This window comes from Falco peregrinus, chromosome Z (assembly GCF_023634155.1).
Source record: "Falco peregrinus isolate bFalPer1 chromosome Z, bFalPer1.pri, whole genome shotgun sequence".
Classification (NCBI taxonomy): domain Eukaryota; kingdom Metazoa; phylum Chordata; class Aves; order Falconiformes; family Falconidae; genus Falco; species Falco peregrinus.
In genome coordinates, this window is record NC_073739.1 from 63901435 (window position 1) to 63928275 (window position 26841).

The 26841-nt window shown below is 40.2% G+C and overlaps 2 protein-coding genes across 7 annotated transcripts in view; both read left to right on the forward strand.

The window, feature by feature from the left end:
* Window positions 1-10257, forward strand: part of ELOVL7 (ELOVL fatty acid elongase 7) — a 32677-nt gene extending 22420 nt beyond the window's left edge. For 2 of the 3 annotated variants that reach the window (XM_055791459.1, XM_005240632.3), the window contains exons 4-8: window positions 1930-2010; window positions 2413-2469; window positions 4182-4287; window positions 7061-7197; window positions 8480-10257. In XM_055791459.1, coding sequence (XP_055647434.1) covers window positions 1930-2010; window positions 2413-2469; window positions 4182-4287; window positions 7061-7197; window positions 8480-8683 — 585 coding nt within the window. In that variant the 3' untranslated portion in view covers window positions 8684-10257. Of the gene's footprint in view, window positions 1-494; window positions 1002-1929; window positions 2011-2412; window positions 2470-4181; window positions 4288-7060; window positions 7198-8479 lie in introns of those variants that run through there. The other variant, XM_055791460.1, reaches the window with a different exon arrangement.
* DEPDC1B (DEP domain containing 1B) overlaps window positions 10009-26841 on the forward strand; it is a 29180-nt gene continuing 12347 nt past the window's right edge. For 2 of the 4 annotated variants that reach the window (XM_055791449.1, XM_055791450.1), the window contains exons 1-5: window positions 12341-12490; window positions 13142-13407; window positions 18446-18581; window positions 21322-21449; window positions 26523-26653. In XM_055791449.1, coding sequence (XP_055647424.1) covers window positions 12443-12490; window positions 13142-13407; window positions 18446-18581; window positions 21322-21449; window positions 26523-26653 — 709 coding nt within the window. In that variant the 5' untranslated portion in view covers window positions 12341-12442. The other 2 variants (XM_013301742.3, XM_055791448.1) reach the window with 2 other exon arrangements.

Consider the following 26841-nt stretch of genomic DNA (forward strand, 5'->3'; position numbering starts at 1 on the left):
CAACCCCAAAGTAACAAATGTTCTTTCTTTCAAAAGGAATGTTAAGACTTGAAGAGTGGAAAGCCTGATGAGTTGTATAGCATTATGGGCTGAATGACCTAAAATTCCTTAACCATGAATGATACAGACTGTGTAGAAGCATTATTTTAGAAACTTAAACTTTAAGATAGCTAATGTTTGTTGAGGGTTTGGGGTTTTGTTGGTTGGTTGGTGGTGTTTGTTTTTTGGTTGGGTTTTTTTGGCTTGTTGGCTTTGCATGGTTTTTTTGGCTGGTTATTTGGGGATTTTGTTGGGTTGGTTGGGGTTTTTTTTGTGAGTGTGATTGGTTGTTGGGGTTTTTTTTGGCTGGTTGGGTTTGGGTTTATTTGGCTGTTTGGTTTTTTTTTTGGCTGGTTGGTCTTTAAAGTGTAGCTATTTAACATAACATTGTGTGAATGATAGCCTTATACATTTGTTTGGTGAAGCTTCACTACGGTAGTACTGACCCTCTTTAAGTTAAATCTGGCTATGTGGCTATTTCAGGTTTGGCAAACTAGCAGTGAAAAGTTGTCATATTATAGTGCCAAACTGGCAGGATACCTTTCTGTCTGCTCAATTTGCATAAATTTCATCATAAGTTACAGTGGACTGCTTGACATTTCTTTTAACAGCAGTCTAAAGGCAGTGCAGCAGCAGCTATCTGTGTCATGAGTGTTGTGTGGAAAGCGTGGGCCAGATGCACACATTTGCTATTTAGACCTTGTTTTGAAAAACTGCCAAACTTCCTTTTGTGATTTGGTGCCAAGTTTGAATTTGGTTATAACCCTCAGAAACAAGCAAAAAAGAATTAAACTTCTTTTAGTGTCTGACCCTAACACAGTGTTCAATTAATCTGCTGTCAAGACTTCCACGTTACAATTTCATGAAAGACTGCGTGGATGGAGTGTGACAGATTGAATTTCTGCTATTGTCTGTGCTCAGCAAAAAGCTGATTCTGTCCCTCTTTGGAATGAAGCTATTTGGTGGGTGCTTTAGTATTGTGCTGTCTTGATGGTGTTTCAGATCTTGTTTTATTTAAGCAACTGATTCTTTCAGGAAGTTACACGGACTAAACCCCTCCATCTGTTAAGAAAGCTGAACCACCTATTGTGCCTGTGTGTGGTAATGATCAGTGGACAAGAAGCACTTTATAAACAGAAATGAGATACAGCAGGCCCTGCTGGCTGCCAGACAAATGAGCCAAGTGTAATATTAACAACATTGCTGTTTTCCAAGCTTTAATATATTATAAGAGAAAAGATTATATGCTATTTTTTACATACAGGCCTTTGGTCATGTGTGTGCTCTTGATTGTAAAACTCTAGCTCTTCATTGCTCATATCAGTGAAAGTAATTTAATCATGCAGTTTGACTAAGCAACATTTTAGAAACTATGATATTAAAAATATAGTGCATAATAATTTCTTCCTTGTCTTTAATGATATTAAGCCATATTTTTCTGTTATGTTGGTTTTCTTTCAGTATTAAGATACTGTGCTGGTTTCTTCTCAGTATTAAGACAGTTGGCTGTGATAGCAGTTTTCAAAAAATTGCAAAATGTTTGATTTGTTTTTGTGACCAGATTGACATGCTAAGTTGCTTTTTTTAACATTGGGTTTGAGATGCAGCTGTTTCTCCTCTTCAGTTACTAATAATGGAATAATGGGTGCAGGAAGAAATTTTTTTATAGGTTTATAGGTGTGGTGCTGGAATTGGAAATTCATTAATCTGCAACAGCAAAGGATTTTATGGTAGCTAGCCCACACAGAGGTAGATGATGGACAAGACTGCTGATTCAACAAGTTTTTGATATTGTTTTCCTCTCCTGCTTACTGATTACAAAAGTAATCCAAAATTAATGAATTTTTCAAAAGACATAAAGTAAATCTCTGCCTTTTCCCTTTACTCCAGTTTCTTATGTCGGGTTGGGCCACAGGGTACTCATTCCGGTGTGATATTGTTGACTACTCAAGATCACCTACAGCTCTAAGAGTAAGTTGCCAAACACAAAGCCAAATTGTTATGCTACACTGACTTTATTTTTAGAAATTCTTTTTGAGCAACCAAATGCACTTCTGTAGAGTGGAATGCACTAAATGGAAATGCTGTCTTGCATAATGTAGATCATGTGAGTTAACTGGAGAATTGTTAACTCAGATTGTTTGGGAGAAAGAAGGAAGCAACACACTTGTTGGCTTGTTCTTGGTTTTAAAATTCCTTCAGGATTAAAAGATGTTTTGTGTTTTTAAAGAAAAACCAAACAAACCATATACTTAAATATTTGTCAACCTTCTGATGCCACTTACTTTCCTTTATAGTTACTTATTTTTCTCTCAGCTGCTTAGTTTTATTTGACTATCACGATTTGACAGTTTTTGTGATTTACTCTTGCAGATGGTACGAACTTGTTGGCTTTACTATTTTTCCAAGTTCATTGAATTATTAGACACTGTAAGTATTTGTAACCTAATAAAAAAAGTAGTGATGTCTTCTTTTCACAGTAGAAGTGGTGCTGTTGGGGCTGGGGGCATAAATTGCTTTTTATTTAGCCCTCCAGTCTTCAGTTATTGGGATACTATCAAGCTGTTCACCCTTATTATCTCATCTCATCTTATTGTCTCATTACACTGTCATTCCTTGATCATCAGGAAAAATTTTAATGAGGAAACACACCTTTAAAAATTTAGGAAGCCCTGATAATTTTCCTGTGTAACAGCTGAATACGCTAACCTTTTGTGCTATGGCAGTGCTTGTCTCAGCACTGCAGATGAACAGTTGAGCATGCTGAATTTTTTTTCCATGTCGTCTTCAGATTTTATCTTCTGCATTCGGAATATTTGCATCAGTAGCTCTGAATACAACATAAATTTCTGTACCTGCCTGCTCTAGATTCCTGTGTATGCCTCAGGGTCATAATTATTGATGTATTTGGTATCAGGCTGGCACTCTAACCTGTTTCAACCATCCAAGCAGCAATGTGTTAAAGCAGAATGCAGACCTTGCTCACCACCATCAGCCATCTGTCTTCCCCTCTTCCAGAAACCGACATCTAGGAGGGTTCCTTTAGCTATTTTCAAACCAGCTTCTGAGTGTTGGAATTGGCTGTGATTTCTTTTGCCCTATTGCATGAGGCACAGTAGTGGCCATTTAGGAGCTGACTCATGAGCAGCTAGGATGTTCTACACCCTGCGAGCAAGGTTAGCCATCTAACTTTCATCTGCAAATACTCATGATTCAGCATTGGAAGATCTTACTGACTGAGATGAGTGGAATGGTAATGGAAGGGTCAGGAATGCTAAAACTGGAAAAGCCTGATGAGTTTAGTCCTCTATTTACATTTACTACCCACTAGTTAGACTTGTCCTTTTTAATTAGTTCTTGACCTGAAAAATTATTTTTGCTTAAATTTGTTTTGTTTGAGTCCACCTAATCAGGTACCCGTTTCTCAGCAGCTTTTTGGTTTTATTGCAAAAGTAATTTCTTAGCTGTATTTGTCAGCTGCCACCAAATGTTTTCCCTGGCCCAACAGACTTCTTTTATTCTGTGCTCATTTGCTTGCCATCTGATACTACCCTTTGCATGACCTGACTTTTCCTTATACAGTTTTCTTGCTTTGTCTTCCCTTAACACTTTCCTTGAAGCCTGTCCTGTAAAACGTGGCCTGTCAATATCGATTAGAAATACCTACATATTCTGTCCAATTTTGCCTTTTTCCAAGGGTAGCTAACTCAATGTTCATAATAAAGTGCTTTTTATCTGACTTAGTATTTTCTACTGTGCCTGTATCTGTTGCTGGTTCTTCAGTTAATTTTCTCAAACAGCCTTGCATTAGAAGTTCAGGGGACTTAAAATCTGACGTTTCTAGACACTTCTGAATCCAAGCAAGTCCTTCTTATGCTGTCCATTGCACACATAGGTGGTGGCTTTCAACACTTGCCCTGGCTTTTGGGATTCCACAGGTGGATTTTACATACTGGTTTAATTTTTTTAAATTAATCTGCATATCCAGAGCCTCAGTTTTCTTCCTTCTCTCTAGACCACAGCTGTGAAGAATTTTTAGATGTATAGTAGTGAACAGCCAGCACTGATGCATACAGGTTTTTATAAGTATATTGGGCTTGATTATCTCCTGTAACATACTGTTCATTAAAAATCTATTTCAGATATTTTTTGTGCTGCGTAAGAAAAACAACCAAGTTACATTCCTGCATGTCTTTCATCATTCCATCATGCCATGGACCTGGTGGTTTGGAGTCAAATTTGCTGCAGGTAGTGGAGAGAGAGTTTAAGTTGTACATATCCTCTGGTAGTAAAAGTCAACAATGCTAGACAAAAATATTTAAAGAACAATTAAAAATCTTGCAAACATCAGTGTTTTTAAACGTAGATGTTTGCAGCATTTCATGGAACATCTGAGATCACCATAATTATTTAATGGGTGAGAAGTACTTATTTTTCCTATTTGACAGCATTTTCTGCAGCATTGGTTTCTCATAGAGGGGAAAAGGTGCAGAGGAGAGAGCTGCATGTAAGCAAAGACCATTATTAAATGAAAAAGAGATGTGACTGTAAAATCAGAAGTGCTAGGGTAGGTCTAAAAGGCTGAAACTCTTTCAGAGCCATTTTTCCTCTCAAATGTAAGAACTCGGAGTGGAAGACTGTGTTCTCACTTGGTTTTGCCTGTTTAAGAAATTATTCAGGCTGCTTTGCAGTTATTTTTACTGGCTTTAGGCAGCATTGTTTTTTAATTACATCTAATACTTTGTCTTTCACAAAACCACAGAAGTATTTTTCTGGACCTTACATATTACAGAAACTTACCAGAATTTTCATAAATTGAAAGTTTTTTTGTCCACTTCTAGCTTACCTTTACTTTCTTCTTTACTGCTCTGTGTCTATGTATGCAGCTTCCTATGCTATATTATTAGTGTGCACCACTAATAAATATAGCTTGCCATGAGAATAGCCTGATAAGCACAGAGTGGAGAAATGCATATTCATTTGGTAGTCCATCTCTAGGAGAGTGTTGGGTTTTTTTAGTAGTGCATACTAAGGGTGTGTGTATGTTTCTTCACACATGTTCTCTGGCATTATTTTTTTTTTCTCCCAGAAAATAGGCAACAAATTGATGAAGAAAACCACTGCTTGTTAAATCTGATCTGTTAGTGCTTGTATTATGAATACAAAAATAAGACTTGGAAGCAGTCCAGAGAATTTGTAGATAGGATCCTTTGAACATGTCCAGTGCACGGATATTCCTAGTACATGAAAGGATGTGCTTCCTCTGTATTTGTTGAGTTTCTGTTATTAGACATGATCAAGACGGCAGCTTCCTTTCTCAAATGTTGCTGAGTAACAGGTATTTTAATGTAATGATAAAATTATGAATAGCTTTCTCAGCATACATTTCAGTGTGTTTAGAGATTTGCAAAAAAAACCCCAACAAAACCCAGCAACTATCAGTCCGTCCTCTTCAACCTTGAAAAGTTTCCATTTATATGTGATTAACTTTCTGCCTTTTATCTGGACATCGGATCGGTATCCCAGCTACAAGCTTCTGCTTTTGCATCAGATTCAAATTTCCCATGTGATAATTTGACAAATACTTTCAGCAAAGTATGCAAGAGCTGTTTTGTCCTCTGCCAATAATTGTCCCTCCTAGTCATTCAGAGCTGTGTTTATTCCTACAGCTTTATTGCTTATCTTTATACTAATCTTTCCAAATATTCTTCTGTTTGATAACTTGACTTTTTTTCCAAGAATTTCATTCCTGCTGATGATTATCTTATATTCAATTTCATGACTTTTTGTCCTTCTAAATAGTGGCATTGATCAAGTTTTCAACCTGTTTGTAAAAAACACAACAGGTTTGAATGGAGATGCTTCTTTTCTGATCTGAAATAAACAGGGAATTGTAAAATGGTGCTTATGTATGGTGTTGCTTTTTGGAGCGTATTTTTGTACTGTTGATTAGGTTGTTCTTTCTTTTTTCTCTGCTTTAACTATTTATTTTTTCTTCTGAATATTCACTGTGCAAGCCAAAAAAAGTATGTACATTGGAGCTGTAAGAACATTAAAATTATTTTTAAAAATACAAATATCTAAGTTTCAAAGAAAGTTTGCAATCACAGCTGGAAGAGTTATGATCTATCAAGCTGGAAGATTACTGTGAGCTACTAAAATCACAAAATACATTTTATTTTTAACTGGAATTATTCTTAATGGAAAACTGGTGCTTTTTCACCTTCACTAAATGTCTGCTTTTATGTCGTTTTGTTTTCTTCCTGATGGTCAATATTTTCATGTTCATATTTCTCTTAGATCATTTTTACCTATAATTTCTTATGTTCATTAAATACATTCAGGATCATACAACTCCGTAGTTGATCCAATGGAGAATGAAGTACTTCCTTACTTGCTTTGTGAAATATTCATATCTTACTAGTTTCATTCATGATTGTGCCCCCAAAGGGGCTACTTGGCCTTAAGTTTCCTTTTCACTGTAAGTATGCTTTTGAGGTGGATGATGGATTTGTGAGACCCTTACTTAAGTCATGATTCCAAAAGATTGTTGCCTGAAACAGATTCTTTCCCTGAGAATCTGGAAATCTGTGTTGGGCAGAGAATTATAATTTGTCCTCCAGAGCTTTGCGAAGTTCATCGTGATGTCTAGAAAAGAGGTATAAAACACAAGAAACACTGTTTCTACTAAACTCTGTTTCCATCATGTATATGTTTTAATAAAAAAATTAACCCAAAGAGTGGCACTAAAACCTGTTACAGATAATTAGGTCAGCTAGGTTTTAATTCTGTTTTGGAAATAGATAAACCTTTCTGAGAAAGGAAAGTGATATGATCCCTCAGAAATGATGTCAAACTAATTCAAGTTAAATAACTTGAGGGTTAATCAAAGTCTGTAGGCTTTGTGGTACATGTTTTTAATATCTTGACTCAAAACAAACTACTAGGACTTGTAGCCACCTACTAAGTGGCTTTTTAAGTACCTGATCCAATAATATTACTATATTTTGGTTTTCTACAGGTGGTTTAGGAACATTTCACGCTCTGCTGAACTGTATTGTCCATGTTGTCATGTACACTTATTATGGAATCTGTTCTTTGGGACCAGCCTATCATAAATATTTGTGGTGGAAAAAATACATGACAACTATACAACTTGTGAGTAACTTTCTGTTTGATGTAAACACCTCTTAGAAAGCTGATTGTGGCTAATGAGGCTTAATGCAGTACGTTTATGCTTTAGTTATGTTCATATGTGTAGTTAACAGCTGGTATAAGGTTTACTCATGTTTTAATTGAATAAAAACAAAGTTGTGAGTCCCCTCAGTTATATGCATAAATCTGCTTGCTTCAGCTTTCACTATAATCACAGATTTAGACACATGCCCTCTTCAGTTATCCACTATTTGGTAAACAGATTCATAAAACTTAGTGTCTGTATACAAATGATTAGAATGTAAGTTTACACCAAGAAAACATAATTAATGTACAGAATACTCACGTGACTAGTAGTGAAGATTAGGGCAAAAGAAGTATTTCTTTAGAATTTTGTATCTGTCCTTTCACAGAATGTTTTTTTAGAGAATTTACCTCTCTTTAAAAATGCTTAAAATTAAAAAATTAAAAAATGCTCTTGCAGTAATTACACTAAGTGTTTTACCAGCCTTAGATCACTTTCAAAAGGTCACTGCTCTGAGTCCTTTTTCATGCCTGACTTTTTAATAGGCAAATCTTCAAATTTCAGCTTCTGGCTGAACAATTAGTTTGGCCTGAGCAAGGATGCTGATGTAGGAGGGAAAAGAGCAGGGAGAAGCAGCCGTGGCTGTCTACTTGCACCGGGTCTGGTGTTGATCAAATACTTCAAGTAATCATGTGTAACTGAACAATTTAGCTTGAATGCTTACAACATGAAATCTTTTTGTCTTGGAGGCACTACCAGTGGATCATTAACTTGGAGTTCATGTGTTTGTGTTTTTTTTAAATCCTTCATTAAGTTGTTATTTGGGACCTGCAGACCTTTGTGACATATGCTAATGTGCAGGGAAAATGGGAATTCATGATCACCAATCTTACCCTTTTGTTTTTCCTGGCTAATTTTTTAAAAGAAGCCTCCCATTTGTCACTGGTCAAATACTGTGCGCCTCCTCCTTTCTTCTCTGAACTGATCAGGGCAGAATTCCTAGTATGGGTTTCTCAGTGCTGCTTGTAATTCAGTTTGTCCCAGGACTTCTTTCTTTAGCTTGTGAAAGTGTTTTCCAGTAGAGTAACATTCTGGGAGAGGGGCACTAAAGGTGCATCTCTGTTGTTTTAAGAAGTGCCACCCCCTCCTCTCCCTGCTTTCTGTTTTTCTGTATACAAGTTATGATGAATCTTTTTAAACTTCTGTAGTCAGTTTGCCATTTATTTAAAAATATTTATTTTCTTCACATTTTTCCTCCAGGTCCAATTTATTATGATTACAGGCCATATAGGACAAATCTACATGATGGATGATTGTCCATACCAGTATCCAATTTTCATGTTTATTATTTGGCTATATGGCTCTGTGTTTTTAGTCTTGTTTCTCCACTTCTGGTACCACGCTTACACGAAGGGACAAAGACTACCAAAGATGGCAAGAAACGGGACCGGCAAAGATCAGTGAAACAAACTCTTGTCTCTAAACCAAAAAAGTGTATATGTCAAAGTTTAAACTTGCACTACTTGACAATCATAATATTTAGGTGCACACACTACACAGTGTGTATTTTGTACATTTTCATCCGAAACAGAATTTGTATTTTTACCATAAGTTATTTGGGACACAGAATTTGGGGGATGGCGGGAGTAGCATGGATCTCTGATTATGAAAAAAAGGCATTTTTTTCAGCAACTTGTTCACGTCTATCCTATAAGAAATCAATGGATAGATGAACTTTATCTAGAAGATGCATGAAAATACAGATATTCATTGGGAAAATTAAAATGTGTATGACAAGTACTGAGTACTTTGAACACTGAGGGCAAATAAATTACTTCACCTTAAATGTTATCAGTTGCTGACAGTCAGCTACATTTTATTAAAAGAATGAATCTTCAGCAAGTACTGTTTATAGAATCTAAAGCTTATTAATATAGTTAATACATAAACATTGTTAAATCTGTTTACAAACAATATTACTTTAAAGAAAGGAATGTGTTAATCTGTCAAGGTATCGTGTTTCATTTGAAGATCGTAGCTTTTGGGATACACTGTCTTCTACCAAGCTAATTGATTTCATGTTCTACTCCCTTGAACATTATTCTGAATGATGGAAACCTACTAATTTGAGGATTATCCGATAGTCTTGTAGTGTAATGATAAAAACATCTTACTGATTTGTTCACTAAAATAGCCTAACATACTTATTATTCAGTGTATCTATGGATATATTTTAATATTGGTAGCCTAGGCTGTTTAGGGGGGAAAAGATTGTAATTCAATAGCCAAAATCTTAGTCCTCAAGTAGGTTTAAAAAAACCAATGTATTTTTGATTGAAGCCTAAATGTCAGCTAGCATGATTCCATTTCCATTATCTATTGAAATACATGCATAGAATTTTTTTGTGTTTTTTTTTCATTATTATTGTTTGTTTTTAACAACTCAAAGTTTCTCTATTAATAGCACCAGTTACCTTGTCTGGAACTAGGCAAAAAGGTACGTGTTGTTTTCTGAGCTGCTAAGAACAGGGCAGGCAATGGTGACCACACATGACTCCAGTCCATGCAGAATTACCCAATATGTTGTTTTCCACGGTTAGGCAGACTGTTAGGGTCATACATGTATAGAAATCAAAAGACCTAGCTATTTGTATGCAAGGTGCATTTCTACTGTATGAGTTTATTGGGAATTTGGTGCATGCAATAGATCTGTAAATGAGGATTTAAAGGTGTAGAAAACTACAGTTTTCTGTTATGTTTACCACTAACAGAAAAGAAGCTTGTGATAATTTGCTTCGTGCTTCATCTCATCCATTGCATTGTTAAATACCCAGAACCTTTTAATTGCCTCCCTGTTGTACAATTCCAAGAAAGTAAGTTTTGTTACATGAATACTTTTATGGGGATACTGACATTTATGGTGCATTGTTAATGCTTAAAGGAATTTGAGCTTTATCTTGAATGTGAGTTGCAAATGATTTCTTAGGAGATTACATACAAGTCGTCTTTATAAAACAAATAAAATAATTTATATTTTATCTTTCTGCTTGTCAATCCCTGTAGCTATCAACTGTTGTGACTGATTGAAATTAGATCCCAGAAAAGATTCTGATGGCTTGAGACGTATATTGCAACCCCTGAATTTTAAATGCTTGATCCTGGAATCATCAGTGCAGTTTTGGCTCCCTAGCAGTGCATATGGAGAGGTGCTTTAGCACATATTCCAAGACAGTTGGGGTGCTGATCAGAGGCCATGTGTTTTCAGTGGGAAATGCAATCACTGACTCTTAAGTCTCAAATCCTGCCAGTCTCCAGCCTGTGTGTATGCCCTTGGTTTCCAAAGTAGGGGGGGTCATCTCTTAGAGAGAGAGACATATTGCTGTGTTTTCAAATAGCTGGAAAGGATTTGCCTTTGATTACTTTTTAAAGCTTGAACGGTGCCTGCTTTTTATATAATAATTTATTGACTACTGATAAAGTAACTGGGACAATTTGGTTCATTTAGGCCTTTTTGAACCTGTGAGTTCAAATGCAGGCCTTTTGGGAGAAAGGCTGTAATAGCCTGTGCTGCTTCTGGAGGGGAGTAGAGTAGGCATTAGTCCTTCATCTTGCAGATGATAGCTATGCGCATATGGGAGGTCCTAGCTCTGTCTCCAATTTTGCAGTTATGAACACACCACCACCACCCACCACCCCCCGCCCCAAATATGCATGGAGGAATGCATCCTGCACCTGGGTATGAGGAGCCAGGTACTTTGTCAGTTTGGGACCCAGTTTTGCAACTGATTCTTCAAACTCACTTGGGCTTGAGTAGGAGCTGAGAGTATACACAGTCAAAACTAAGCAGCTCTGCAGGTGGACAGGTGCTGAACATAAAGGAGCCAGGAAAAACCTTCCAAGTCCACCAGTTGTACAGTAGCCACCTGCCACCAGACTCAGTTGTTTGAGATTAAGAATTAATATGCAGGAGCAGAAACAAGATGCTAATCATGCAGTGGGCTGTCAACAAGTGCCATTTCAGATTCTTACCGCATAATTTCTTGCACACTGGTTTAGTTTTCTGGAAGTAACAAAGCATTTGGAGAAAGAATTCATTGTTTCAGCAAGTTGTAGGGATGTATCCTAAGAGATGATTTAGTATAACTATGCTAATGACATCAGTACAAAATGTTATTAACCCTGTCTATGCACAGTGTTGCAGCCCATGTGCAGAATCACACAGTCCTGATTGGGATAGTTAAGTTTTTCCTACCTAAAAATAGTGCAGCTGACATGCTGAAGTGTGTTCACATTGGAGTGAACCGAAATCATTAATATTACAGTAAATGTTTGCTGATGAGGGGAATTGCATTGAACTTTTGTATTCCTTATATTTGGTGGAGAAACAGCAGTGTTAGTAGCTACTCCTCTCCTAAGATGCTGAGTCCTGAAAATTGGGGGTGGATGGGTGGCTTTTTGGTGGGCTTTTTTTTTTTTTCTTGGGTTTTTTTTTTTGGGGGGGGGGGGATGTTTGAGGGGGTTTTTTGGTTTTGTTTTGTTTGGGGTTTGTGTTTGGGTGTGTGTTTGGTGGTGTTTTTTTTTTTTTTTTGGTTTTGGTTTGTTTGGGTTTTTTTTTTTTTTTTTGGTTAATGAACAGGCTCTATTCTCTTTATCAAAGTGGCAATTCACCATACACTATTTCATTGCCATGGTTTGACTGTTGTCCAAACCTAAGCCTGGGCCGCTGTCCTGAACCACTTACTGGCTGAGGAAGAAACACGCAGTCCCTGTTGGTTTTCAAAGTTAATGTATCTTCTGGGAAGTCAGAGCGCCTCACGGGAGCAGGCCCTCCCGGAGCAGGCCCTCCCGCAGCAGCCTCTGCGCGCCCGGGAGCAGCCCACCCCCGCCCCCAGCACCATCCCCGTGCCGTTGTTTTCTGCCCAGCCCCAGCCCCCGTCCCACGGCCGGCCCCCCGCGGGCACGGGTGAGAGCCCCTCAGCGAGGCCGCCCCCGAGGTGAGGGCGGAGGGGCGGGGCTGGGCCGGGCCGGGGGGAGGGCCTGCCGCGGCGCGGGGCGGGTCAGCGGCTTTCTTCCGCCAATCGAGGGCGACGTGGGCTCGTCACGTGCTGCCGCCGCCACCCAATAGGTGACGGCTGCGCCTCTCGGGCCCGCATTCAAACGGTCGGCGGGCGCGGCGCGTGCGGCTGCCTGTTTCCGTGGAGACGGCGAGGCCCGGCCGCGTCCATGGAGCCGAGGCTCGTCGGCCCTGGGCCCTACCGCGCTACCCGGCTGGTGAGTGCCTCCCTGGGCTGGGGCCCCCCGACCGCCTTTGTCCCCCGTGTCCACTTGTCCCGTCCGAGCGGGGCCTCCGTGCCCGACGGCGACTCTGGAGTCTCCAGGGTACCGGCCGGCGTGGGACGGCCTGGCCGCTACGCCTGCCCTGATGGCCGGGACCTTGCGGCCTGAGGGCCCAGCGTCGCCAGTCCGGCTGGGCCACGGGTCTGTCCCGGGCAGCCGGTCCCCGGTAGGTTCCTCTGGTCGGGAGGTCCCCAGCAGCGGTCCGGGTCTCGGTGCGCTCCGCGCTGAGTCCTGTGGAGCGGCGGGACGCCTGCTCCCAGCGTGACCGGAGCGGCGGCAGAGCCCGGCAGGCTGGAGCTTTAGTCCAGCCTTTGTCGAGTTAAAAACCAAGAGCGGGGTTAAAGCTGTATCTATAAGGCCGTAGACAGTATAGGGTTCTAGATCTTTCCTCTTCCTGTGTCTGGTGTTTGTTCTCAGATCTCAGCTGCTTAAGTCATAGTTTTAGGTCTGCTTGTAAACTCCGACAATCAAAAAATTATGTAGTTTTGCGTTCAAATCTGGCTGCATTCTGATCTTGCTTTGTATAACTAGAACGGTTCCAGGAGAAGAGCTCCCGTAATGGTTTGCTTTGTTCTTCTTCCTTAGTGGAACGAGATAATAGAACTTTTTCGTGCTGGGATGCCTTTACGGAAGCATCGGTGTCGCTTCAAAAGCTATGAGCGCTGCTTCAAAGCCTCGGAGGCAGTGGACTGTTTACATGAACTGCTTGGCTCTAATCAAAACTTTGGGCCAGAAGTGACTCGCAATCAAACAGTTAAGCTGCTTAAAAAATTCCTGAAAAATCATGTTATTGAAGATATTAAAGGAAGATGGGGTAAAGAAGATTTTCAAGATGATGGCCATTTATATAGGTAAACCCATATAGGGTGACTGAAAAATTTTGGTTTTTGGAAACGGGCGGTAATAACTCTTGTTCATTGGTCTTACAAATGTTTTTGTAGAATGCCTTTGAAAAGGTATTACTGCGTCTTCTCCCTCTTTCCTTTTAAAGACTTCATTTTCTTCAGTGACAGGCAACTGTCATGGTTTACTCTTTTAGCTTGGATTTGGGATTTTTTTGCTTGTTTGTTTTTAAATATTTTTGAAGGGTGCTTTTACTCAATTACATTCATGAATAGTAACAAAAGCTTTTGCACCTTTTACAAGGTAGTTCTATTTGTTGTTGCTAGACATCAGGTTTGCTAGTGTTGGAAGAGTGCATATCAGTAAGACATGGATGGAAATGCCGATGCCATTAAGCATCCATCCAACTCCAGTTGTCCTTCCTCTCCCTCAACTCCTGACTATTTGGATGCTGTTTCTACTCCTGAGAGAAAGGCCTTCTGAATTCAAAAGTAATTTGTGGTGTAACTTCTTCTATATTCCTTGGGTTGTAGATTGAAATTTTCTTAAAAGAGGCAAAGTTTTATTTGCTCATCCTTAAGGAAACTTGCTTACTTATCCCTGTTTAGCCTCTCAGGTGATGGCTTGTTAGCAGAGGAAAATAATTTTCTTTCTAATGAAGGCTTAACCTTACTAGATTGAGTTCTTTGACCTTTGTGACCTTGGTTTGGGTGTCCAAAAGTTGCAAGTTCTGAATTTCTACTATCTTGTAGTGTCCTGTTCAGTGACAAAGCAGTGCAGAAGTGACCATTACCTTAAGTATGGATTTGTAACTTCTATCCTGATGAGTTGTCTTTTGAGGAAATGGGAGCTATCTTCATGCAAAGCAATACGAAAAATAGGTCAGCAATAATGCTGTGTTTCTACATATTACATCTATTACTATATAGCTACAGAAATTTTATGGGGTTTTTTTAGACAGTTTCTTAATATTGTTTTTGGGAGAATGTAATGCTGACTTTCCACTTTATTTGGATGAAGTCAATATTTCATTTTGGTCTATGATCTTCACTAGTTTGTAGAGCGCGGCTAAGCTTCTTTGCCATCTAGTCTGTACACCTATGCTGTAAATGCAGTTCATTGCTCTCCTAATTTTATTTATTAACTTGGAATGCTTTAAAAGTAAGAGGTATGTATAATGTAATTCTTTTACTTTGTCATGAACAAACTTGGGTCAAGATATTTTATTATAAAAGAACTGTGGTTTATGTTAAACTTGTTTCACTACTGTTCAGTTGATTTACAGCCAGATTGGATTGAATTTGTGTTTAATTCCAGTAACAAGTTAGCATCAATTCAACATTATGATACTACATGACAGTTTTCAGTAAAAGTGGTAGCTGTTTTTTAGCCTGCCTTCTGAAGGAAATGACACTGAATGCTACAGCTTCCCTGAGAAAAAAAGTTAAATATTCAAAGCAATTGCAATCAACTTTAATGGAGGAATTTTTAAGTGATTTGGAGTCAATAGAAAATGAATGTTCTCTACAAACTTAGCTCCATAAATGGAACTTCCATGTAACAATCAAGAATAATATTAAATTTTAGAGCTTGGGACTCAAATTCGAAGGACCCAGTGTATCAAAGGACTTCTATCTGAAGGTATTTTGAGAAGCTCACCCAAGAAAATCTGTTGCTAAGCATCCCAAAAATATATGGCTCTCTAGTCTATCAGATGTACATGACCAAAGGCTGGGAAAAGGTACTGAGGAAGTATCATGTATGCTTGTCCTGTTCTTAAATTCTTCCCTGGCCACCTGTTTATGGCTGCTATAGAAGGGCAAGATATCGTGATTGTTTACCTAGTCATCGACTAGTTTAGGTTGGAAAACAGGCATGGAAGACAAGAGGAGCTGCAGAGGATCTTACGTTTTGACTTCAGTCTGGAGAAAGTTGAGTGTGAAGGAGTGGTGTGGAGTGGGCTTTATACTTCTTTAAACAGAGTTAGAAAAGCAATTAGGTGCTGGTACAGCACATGTGGTAGTTACATTATTATTGGTTTGGTATGTTCCTGGCCTGGTCCTGCTCTGTCTGTCCTTAGGACAACACTACCCGCATGCAGTTTTCACTGGTACCATAGGTGTTAAGCACTTCATCTCCTTTTTTTTCTGAGCATTGCCTTTTCATCAAAAGATTAAATATGGGGTTTACGCTATATCTTTTTGGTTTGTGTTTGTTGTGTTTGCAGTTTGTTTTTTGTTTATTTTGCATTGGCTTTGTGGATACACTCAAAATTTTGTTATTGTTTTCTCCTTTGTATTTTCAGCCGTGACTTTCCTGAGCCATGGAAGTTGTTTGGGTGAAATATTTCTGTGCTTTTAATTTTTTATGTGCTCTGCAGAACGATCGGCAGTTGGACAAGAAAGCTCTTTTATTACAGCTATCTTAATGATTTTTGTTCCCCACTTCCTGTTCAAAATTTAACTAAGTTACTAATTAAAGAGGTTTTTTAGTAGAACTGCATACCTTTCATGCACCTTGAATTGAAGCCAGCTTTTTCGCACTGGGTTTGGTGCATAAGTAAACTACATATGCTACTCATGGTTTTGGTGTTTGGCTTTAAATATTAAGACATGCTTTTCTCCGATTCGTGGAGCTCAACATGGTTTTCTAGCCCGCCTTTGTGTATTTAATGTCCTGGCAGCTCCCTCTGGTGGGCTTTCCTAATGTTACGCTGTAAATACGTTTTTCACCGCATTGATACCGGTAGCAGTGTAAGTCGCTTGTGATTCCACTGATGGTGCTTACTCTGGAAACCTTGATATGCTTCATACCTTTTCTATAAATTCCTGTGTTAATTTCGTATATACTATAACTGTACACTGTGGTGCACCGTTGTGTCATTCATTAAGTTCTCATGTAAGTGTAGCTGTCTGCTCTTACTCATGTAAGTGTAGCTGTCTGCTCTTACTCATTCCACAGAGTATGAAAAAGAGATGTTGCCAAATGTTGATTTGCCTGAGAGAACTGGTTGAGTATTAAATGTGAAGGTGAGAACTCATGTGGCTTCTAGAAACAACAGACTATCTGTCTTGTGTGTCCTGACCTACTGTCCCTGTAGTCTACAATAATAAATGAGTTGTTTTGGAAACTGTCAGGCTTTACTTTTTTAGAACCTAAGCAATTGCATTAAAAGCAAAAGGGTTAGTACTCTTGCACTGCTAGTAAATTTCTGGGAATTCAGCTGTGGTAATTATTATACCGTGGATACCAATGTTAGTTGACCCTGTTCTCTATCCATTGCCCTGGACACAAACAGTTATCTCTATTTCCTCCTTGTATAAACTCCTGAAACTAGTGTTACTGGCTGTAAACCATGCTAATCTTGACATGCAAACTTTGGAATGCTCCCCAGTTGTTAGATTTAGGTAACATTATTCTGTTCATCATAGAATTGGAGGCTTTTCATTGTTCATCCAAAAACTTGGCTCTGTCTATATCCTGCTCCTGCTGTAATACCAACTAAAAAGAGGGAATGCATTTCCTTTTTCTGCTTGTAAGAACTATTAATTTACTGGTTGAGAATCAGGGCAGCAAATAATATAAAGCTAAACACTGTGAAGAACTGGAGGGGGAACAGGGAACTGTTGAGAATACTGTAAGGCAAAGAAAGAAAGTCTGCAATTTTAACATTGAACTCTAAGAAGTAATGAATAGCTGAAAAATAGTTGGGAGTGTTCAACAGCTGAACATCTGCAATGTGTTGTGGGTTACTTTTAAAAGGCAGAGTAAGTCTTGCAGGATTAGTGCAAGGTGCTTATTACTTCTCAGGGTTTGTACGAAGGAAGTAATATCTCCTTGGTTGCAGATCTTCTCTTGAAGAGTGTTATTGTGGAATATACCAAATGGGTTCAGTGTGTGTGATCAAAATCATAATGTGTTTAACCTATGCAGGGTAACACTACTCGACTAATAAAACTGCAATACAAAACTAATTTAAAAATTAAGTGTTGGAACTGCCTATTGAGGACTGGATGAAATTTTAGAGGAAAAGTGAGGATTTCTTGAGCATGAGAATCTTTCTGGGAGGATATATATGCATGCGGTGTACAAGTTCTTGTTGCATAGTCACAGAAGTAACTACCTTTTACATTCTGATTAAAAAAGCAAGTGAAGCTGAAGCAATTTCTTGAAGCATCAGGAATCTCAGCATCTAAAACCTAGGAGTGCAGGTAAACAAGAGCTGATCTGGGGCAGTCTGATAATCTCTTGCCATTGAACTGATTTGTCAGTCTGATGTGCTGCCATTAATTCTTTGTGTGTGCTCTGACCTAGGTTTGGCAGTAATTTAATTCTGGTCAGGCTGGAGGTATGACTGGGCTGAATGTGATCTGGGATGGTTTGTTTTCCTTGTTTTCTTCAAGAGCTAGCTTAGAGTTTATTTCTACTAATTTCTTCACGGTACTTCTTGAAATGCCTTAAAAAGTGAATGTGTTTTCTGCACAACCTGCTGGAAGAAAAGAACTGCATGAAGAATATGGCCTTCGCATAGAAAGCATATAAACACAGAAGAATGTGGTAACATGGACACAACGGTGTGGACACTTGCACACATACTAACTAAATCCAAGCATTAGCCATGTGACTTAGTTATGTAGTTTTGCTTTGGGATATGCATGCTAGGAGTGCACTTGACATGGGAAAATCTACCCACAGCTTTTTCAGCAGAATCAACATCTTTTAGTTAAGACCGGAGTCAGCTGTTTATGCATAGGCAGCAGGTGCTATTTGAGATGCGCTGGGATATCAGACATTCACCCAAAGCTCAGCTATGTCATGGGAGGTACAAAGGATCTGAACTATTCTGGAGCAGCAGGTGGAGGCCAAACAAGACACCTTAGGGTATTTTACTTGTCACTCAACACCAGTCTTCAGGCAACTACATCATGCTGTGAATGTCCAAGGCATTTGTTGTATTTTTGCATGTGAAGGCCTACTGCAGTTTTGCATTGGTAAATATGGACTAGGGTGGGGTTCAGAGGCATTAAAAATATTCTGTAATTGTAGATTTCCTCCCTCCTCACCGCTGAAGTCATATCCAAAGAAACCTTCATGTGGAAAGGAAGTAATTAAATTTCCAGACTGGAATGAACCAAAGGCTGGCATTTCCCAAGAACACATCCCAGTGAAATCAGTTGCAATGGTAAGATACCCAGTTTTCATTTCCCCACAGAAGTAAATTTGAAAAGCAAAACTGAACTAATAATCTCATTGTTGTGGCACAAAATACTCTGTTATAAAATTAAACGCAAAATACTTCTATTTTAAGTTCATGTGAAGTAAAGCTGTTCTTAATGATTTACTGGGGATGTTGGCTTTGAGTGTTCTTTCTGCTACAGATTACAAGGTCCTGACATCCTAAGTTCAGTATGGCTGTATTTGCCAGTATGCTTACATTCTAGTTTGTTCAGATTCTAACAGGGCATTTATTATACTACCAGACAAAATAGTTACCTTGCTGTCACTTATACTGTAACGCTTACTCAGATACTTCATGTAGCAGAATATGTACAATATTACTTCCTTAGTAGCTGCTATGAGATTGTTAGTGATTCAGTTTCCTTTTTCATAAGGAGTATGTTGTTGCTAAGGAGAAGTGGTTCTGGTTTCATTGTTACCTTTTGTCAGCATGGAGAATCATCCTGCCCCATACCTACCTGGATTGATCCAGCCTTTGTGGAGTTGTTGGAAAAACTCCTGCTTTTGTTAGTAAACCAACCCTTGCCACCTAGACATCTCAAAAGACTAGGCTTCTGGATTTATGCATATTCTAAACCCTTCCCTCCAGTGTATCTTGTATGTGAGTGTTCTCATATTCTGTGAACTCTTGGGACTTTTTCAATAATTTTGGCCTTTTTATTAATGCTCATCAGTGCAGGACACTACCCTTGGATTTCTTGGTGATCAAGTCTGTTCGGAAAAGTAGCTCCTACCGTTTTGCTGGACACCTGGAAGTCCTGAATGAGTGGCTATTCCATATTTGTAATCCAATTGTTTATGTGCAGATAGAGTTCACCTTCCACGTGCAGCAGGCAGAGGAGAAAGCATAGTCCTTAGAACTTCAATAGTAGGTAGAAGATTAAGAGAGAAAAAAGAAAAGATAGTGCCAAAGACAACTAAAGAGAACTGAATATTTTTGTTATCGAGCAAGTATCTGCTGCAGTTACTACAAGTTATGACGTACGGAATTAGACTCTATAACTCGAAAGTTATAAAGTAGGTATGTTTATTGCACGCACATGCACGGGGGATCGCTCCTCCACAAGCGTGCATGCCCGAAGTGATGAACCATCTCACATTTATACAATAAAACAAATGAATATTCAATTAATGCCTATACATATTCGTTACCTAAACCCCGCTTCATATGTTAATTAGCTTATCAGTCCTTTGCCTGGAATGTGGTGGTCTTGCAGGTTTGTAGGTGATTCATGTTCTTGTGACCATCTGATCTTCTCCAGCAAGGAGACTTAGCACTCCCTCCCTCTAGATAGCATTGGAATATCTCTCATCCTTTTCTCATTCTTTTTAAATAGCCCCTTTGTTAGAGGAAGAAGGGCAGGCGTCTCCTAAAAACTGTAGGCGACTCCTCCAGGCTGTGTGCCTATGTGACCAGACACCGCACCCATGACTAGTCACCATACCCACATTCCTGAGCAGACATATACAATCACAATCGATGTCCATTGTCCCCATTTCACACTATTTCTCCATATCAGTTACAGCCTCCAGCTGTCTGGTCTAGGTTTCCAGCCAAGCATCCTGGACTGAAAAGAGCAAAAGACTGCCTATGTGCATCTGATGCAACAGCACACAGTCTGGAATAACTCAAAATCTCCTTAATTGGTACTTTTGGTTAACACTGTGGACTGTAAGTTGAAGTAACTGAGGCAAAGGAATAAGCTTCTTTCTGGTGGCTTATTTATAGAAAGGTGTAGCTTCCCCTGGAATAGTGAAGTAGACGGCAGCAATCACAGCACTTATTGGATGTGTGTAGATGTTGATGGGCATGGGTCTGTGTAGGGAAACACTGATGTGGAAGACCAGATACTAATTTCAGAGGGTGCTATTTGTTTCAAACTAGCTCTAGTGCCACAGATGATTAGTGCTTGGAGTAGTTAAGCAAATTCCTGGAGTGCATTTTGTGGTTTGGTTGTGATCACAAGGAATACTGTTAATGTGCTTTGGTACTGCTCTGTGATGTAAATCAAGGAACTGGGAATGATTAGGAGTTTTCCCTTGAAAAGTACTCTGACTCAAACTGTATTGTATGTCTACTCATCAACACGTTGATGACAATCTTCAAGCATTGAGCTTGGATTTGAAGGTTGAGTAAAGGAGTCTTTTGCATTCTTTACTTAATTCTGTTACAATGGTGGACTAGATCTGATGGGTGTCTTCAACTGTAGCTACGTGCTTTTACTTCCTTCATGTGTAGAATCTGCTAATGAACTTAATGTTTAGTTGTGATCAGTATATTGCTAAACAAGTATTACTGTCAGTCTTTAATATCTTACCGAATGATTCTCCAATAATTTTTCCATAAGCAGATGTTTAGTTTTAGAGTGGTAGTTGAAAACAAGAGAGTTGAACTCATTTTAATAATGGAGAGGATCTAAACAGAGCATTAGAGGCCATTGACTCCTGAACTTTAATGGCTATTCTGGCACACATAATTTTTCAGCTTTGGACAAATTATGTACCTGGGAAAAGATGCTGCACATCTGTGAAACCTAAACACTTATTTGCAGCCTGGAGACTGTACTGGAATCCAGGAATGTTTAAAATACTTGTAATAGGGAACATGCTGTACTAGAAATGTATTATACTGTTTAATACATGAACAGTTACCACTTAATAAGGAGTGTTTTTTCTGATTTCAGAACTCTGAGATGTGGTACAAGCGACACAGTATAGCTATAGGGGAAGTACCGGCATGTAAACTTGTGTTCCGCAGGGAGCTAACACAAACAAATATAGAAGAGATATGGAAATCCATGACTTTGTCACGGTGGGTATATTTGTGAGTCATTTGCTGATAAACTGTGTAGTAGGTAGTAGTTTTGTCTGTTTTCTCAGGTAATGCTTGTAATTTCAGCCACTCACTTTTCGTTGCTGCTATGAAAGCCATAGTAGCTACCCTGACTACACCACTTGTTATTTGGCTACAAATTCGGCAAAAAAAGTTTGCAAAGAAAATTTATTGTGCTTATTACATTTTTACTTTTTCTTGTTGTGTTATACAGGTCCTTTGGTTGTGTGGGCTTTGTCTTGTTTAATCACTTTTTTCCTCAGTCTTTCTCTTTTTTTCCTGTTGCTATGAAACAGAAGCACTTTTGGAAAAGTGTGACACCATGAAACCTTTCAATGACAAGTACAATACTTCATATGAGATAAGAAATGGGGTAGCTGTTTGAGTGCTGAAGGCTTTGAGATTTGTATATTCTTTACTATTTCCAAAAGGAATATCCTATGCAAAGTTTAAGGCATTACTTTAGACTATTTATGCAGGAGAAAAGAATAATATACATTGGTTATTTCTACAGTACAGTTGATGCCTTACTAATGATTACTTTCATCTAGAACTAGCATGTTATCTCCATGTAATAAACTTGATGCCAAGGCAAGTGGCTCCAGTGCTGGCATGATCATCAGCAGAACAGACCAGCATGGTGAACAGGGAGGTTTCCCAAACAGGGGGAACCTCCCAGGAGCCTAGAGAGCCCCTGGGAGCCCGCAGCTTGCCTGACAGTGACTGACAAGACCTGGGTGGGGCCAGGAGCAATGGTGGTCAGAGTTCCCCCCTCCTCCTATAAAAGAAGCTCTTAGGGAGCACAAGCCACTCAGAGCACTGCCAACAGGGCAGGCAAACAGGACACAGAGCATGGTGTGGAAGGGATGCAGGGAGGGCACTGAAGCCCTGCCAGGCCGACCAGGTAGTAATGGTGTCTACCTGGCAGAAAGCCATGGCCTCTCTAAGCTGTGCACCCAGCACGTTATGCAGCTGCCCACACAGAGCTCCGGCAGGAGCACCCCAACACCCAGGTGCCAGGCTGAAGGCTTCGCCCTGCTCTGACACTAGCACCAGATGGCAGTGGTAAGTATAGCTGTGCAAGGCAGGCCTAGGTAGGGGGACTCTTCTGCTTAGTGACAGAGCTCAGGGAGGAGATGAGCAGATTGAAGAGTGTCAGGGAGAGTGAGGGAGAGGTAGACTACTGGAATCACACCCTACCTTCCCTGGGACCAGCTTGTCAGGCAGACAGGCCACATAATAAGGGACGATTCCCTATCTTCTCTCCACCGAGCTGAATGTTGTTACTTAAGGGGTAGGGGGCAATGGGGACAAGTTTCTGCCTGGTGCAACAGAGGCATCTCTTCTGTGACTACTCCATCATCCCTGGTGCTGTTGTGTAGTAGGTAGAGGCCCTGCAATTGGAACTGAACAATGATTCATCTAGCATGGACATGTTGCTGAGATTAAGTCAGCCTACGCTCTGCATCAAAACTGCTTCCATAAAGAAAAAAAGATGGGTCATTGTCATAGGAGACTCTCTTCTGAGAAGAACAGAAAGCCCAGTATGCAGACTGGACCTGCTTCTTAAGGAAGGAAGCCTGCTGCCTCCCTGGGGCCTGGGTTAAAGATGTAAAGAAAAAACTTCCTACACTGATATGGCGCTTGGATTATTATTCCTTATTGATATTTTCCTTTTTTTTTCACGTAGGCAGTGTTGAAGTTCAGTAAGAAGTCCAAGGGCAATCAAGAGAGACTTCAGGGCCTTGGGATGCCTGGTTGAGGGATCAGGAGCACAAACGGTGTTCTCCTGTATCCTTCCAGTTGCAGGCAGTGATAAGGGAAGAAACAGGAAGAGCCAGCAGATCAATACCTGGCTCAACACCTGAGACTGGTGTCACTGGCAGAATTTTTTGGGTTTTGTTCACAGGTTGGACTACAAGATGCCAGGCCTACTGGTGACAGGTGGGGTGCACCTGTCTCAAAGGGGGAAACAATCTTTGTGCAGAAGTTAGCAGGGCTCATTGAAAGAGCTTTAAACTAGATTTGAAGGGGGAAAGGGATAAATCCAGGCTCACTAGAGATGGGCCTGGGGGCAGCACACCAATGTCTGACAGATGGTGTGCTAGTGAGGTCCTTCAGTCTGCTCCACAATGTGCTTGAGTACACTGGAGCACATTTGAAATGTCTTTATACTAATGCATGCAGCATGAGGAATAAGCAAGAGAAGCTAGAAGCTTTGGCCCAGTCCTAGAGCTACAACATCATTAGCGTACGTGAAACCTGGTGGGATGAGTCCGGTGACTGGGGTACCATGATGAATGGTTATAGGCTTTTCAGGAGGGATAGGCAGGACAGGCAAGGTGGGGAGAGTGGAGCTGCATGTTATGGAGGGCTTGGATTGTATGATGCTTACAGATGGTGACAACATGGTTGAGAACCTCTGGGTAAGGATGAAGGGGAAAGCAAATAAAGCAGATGTTGCGAGAGTCTACTATTGACCTCCCAGCCAAGATGGCAAAACTGATGAGATATTCTACAAGGAATTAAAGGAAGTCTCAAGTTCAATTGCCCTTGTCCTTATGGGTGATTTTAACTTCGCAAACATCAACTGGGAATATCATACAGTGGACACAAACAGGTCTAGGAAATTTCCAAAGCATGTTGAAGATAACTTCTTGGTGCAGGTACTAAGGGAGTCAATTAGGAAAGATGCCCTCCTAGCTTTTTTGTTTGTAAACAGAGAGGGACTCATGGGTTAAGTGGTGATTGGTAGCTGTCTTGGCCACAGTGATGAGAAGATAGCTGAGTTTCAAATTGGTGGTGGTAGGAGAAAAACTGCCAGCAAAATGTCCACCCTGGATATGGCAAGAGCAGAATGCAAGCTGCTGAAGGAGCTAGATAGTAAGGTCCCATGGGAATCTGCTTTTGAATGTATTGAGGTCCATGAATGCTGGTTACTTTTTAAGAGCCATCTCTTAAGAGCACAGAAGTGGGTAATTCCAAATTTTTGGAAATCAAGCAAGCGAGGCAGAAGGTCAGCTTTGCTAAGTAGAGATCTTCTAGAACTTTGGCAGGAAAAGATAATATACAGTCCTTGGAAGCAAGGACAGTTGACATGGGGAGACTACAGAGATGTTATTTGCCACCACAGGGAGAAAATTTGTGCAGCCAAAGCTTGATTACAGTTCAAGCTGGCCAGCACTGTGAAGGACAATAAAAGGGGCTTTTTAAAATATTAACAGCAAGCAGAGAATCAGACGTAACATTGGCCCATTGCTTGATGAAGTCAGTCACCTCACAAATAAGGATGTAGATGAAGCAGAAATGCTTATTGTCTTTTTTGCCTCTGTCTTCAACATCAGTGATGGGCCCTGGTACCCTCAGAGACCTGTTTTGGACAGTTGTGACTGGGAGCATGATAAACTACAACTGACCCTGAATTTGTTTAAGACTTCCTGCTCCAGCTGGATGCATGTAAGTCTGTGGTGCTTGAAGAGATTCATCCCAGACTACTGAAAGAGCTGGCCACTGTCATCATAGGACTTCTTTCCATTACTTTTTTCAATGGTCTTGGGAGTCTGGAGAGGTCCCATTTGACTGGAAGCTGGCAAATGTCCCAGTTTTCACCCTGTCAGTCTCACTTCAGTGCCTGGTGAAACTATGAAAAACCTTATTCTGGGAGTTATTGAAAAGCACTTAAGAGACAATGCAGACATTGGTAATCATCAACACAAATTCACAAGGAGGAAGTCCTGCTTAACCAACTCAATTTCCTTTTATGACAAGGTCACTCATCTAGTTAATCAAGGGAAGCCAATAGATGTGGCGGCTTTGGATTTTGGCAAAGCTTTTTATACTGTCTCGCTTGGTATCCTTCTAGGTAAACTGTTCATCATAGAACCAGACAAGTCCATAATATGTTGGCTGAGTAAGTGGCTGATGGATTCGGCTCAAAGGGTTATAGTAAATGGGGTTACCTCAGGGTGTCGGCCAGTCGCCAGGGGTTCCCCAGGGCTCACTTTTAGAGCCAGTGTTCTTTAATGTTTTTATAAATTATTTGGACACATGAATGAAATGTACATTAATTAATTTTGCTGACGATACTAAACTAGTCAGAGCTGTGGACTCCCTCAAGGGTAGAGAGGCCTTGCAGAGAGATCTGGATAAACTAGAGACCTGGTCAATCACAAACCGTATGAAACTTAACAAGAGCAAGTGCCAGATTCTGCACCTGGGATGGGATAACCCTGGTTATACATACACACTGGAGAACAAGAGGCTGGAGAGCAGCTCTGCAGAAAGAGATCTGGGGTTTTGGTGGTCGATGCCAAGCTGAATATGAGTCAACAGTGTGCCCCGGCAGCCAAAAGAGCCAACCGTTTCTTGGAGTACGTCAAGCATAGCATAGCCAGGTGGACAAGGGAGGCAGTTGTTCCACTCTACAATGTACTGGTGTGGCCCTGCCTCAAGTACTGTGTGCAGTTTTGGGTGCCTCAGTATAAGAAGGACATCAGACGACTAGAGGGTGTGCAGAGGAGGGCAACCAAGATGGTGAAAAAGGTGTCGAGGTCAAGACTTAGGAGGGGTGGCCGAGGTCACTTGGTCTGTTCAGCTTAGAGAAGAGAAGGCTGAGGGGTGACCTCATTGCCACCTACAACTTCCTCAAGGCGGGGAGCGGAGGGGGAGCTGCTGATCTCCTCTCTGGTGACCAGTGACCGGACACAAGGAGATGGAATGGAGCTGTGTCAGGAGAAGTTCAGACTGGACATTAGGGAAATATTCTTCACTGAGAGTGGTCAGTCACTGGAACAGGCTCCCAGGGAAGTGGTCTCAGCACCAAGCCTGTCAGAGTTCAGCAAGCATCTGGATGACACTATTGATGATAGTTTAGTTTTAGGCAGTCCTGTGATGAGCAGGAAGCTGGACTTGATGATCCTTATGGGTCCCTTCCAACATGAGGTATTCCATGATTCTAAGCAATTTTTTCAGAATCATATCTATTCTAATTTTATATGTTGGCATTTTTCAGATTAGATGACGTGTAAACTATGTGTTTATGTATTGTTACAGATTACAGAAGGTCTTGGGTTTGGAGTCTCTGGATGAAGTGTTAGACACAAAACTTGTGAATTCAAAACATATAGTCCAAAATGCATACAATGTCAATAAGCAAGGCATTGTCACTTTAGAAGACAAATCAAGTAAGTGTTTCAGAAGTCTTTATTTAACTTTGTTGTATTGTAGTCTGCTAGTATAAAAAAAGTATTAGTTCTAATATACCAACATGTACCATCTTTATACTTGTATGGCCACAGCTATACTAGTGTTTTTGCAAAGTATGTCATTGTTGTTCTCTCATCCCCATAGAAAGAATCAGTTTTTATTCTGT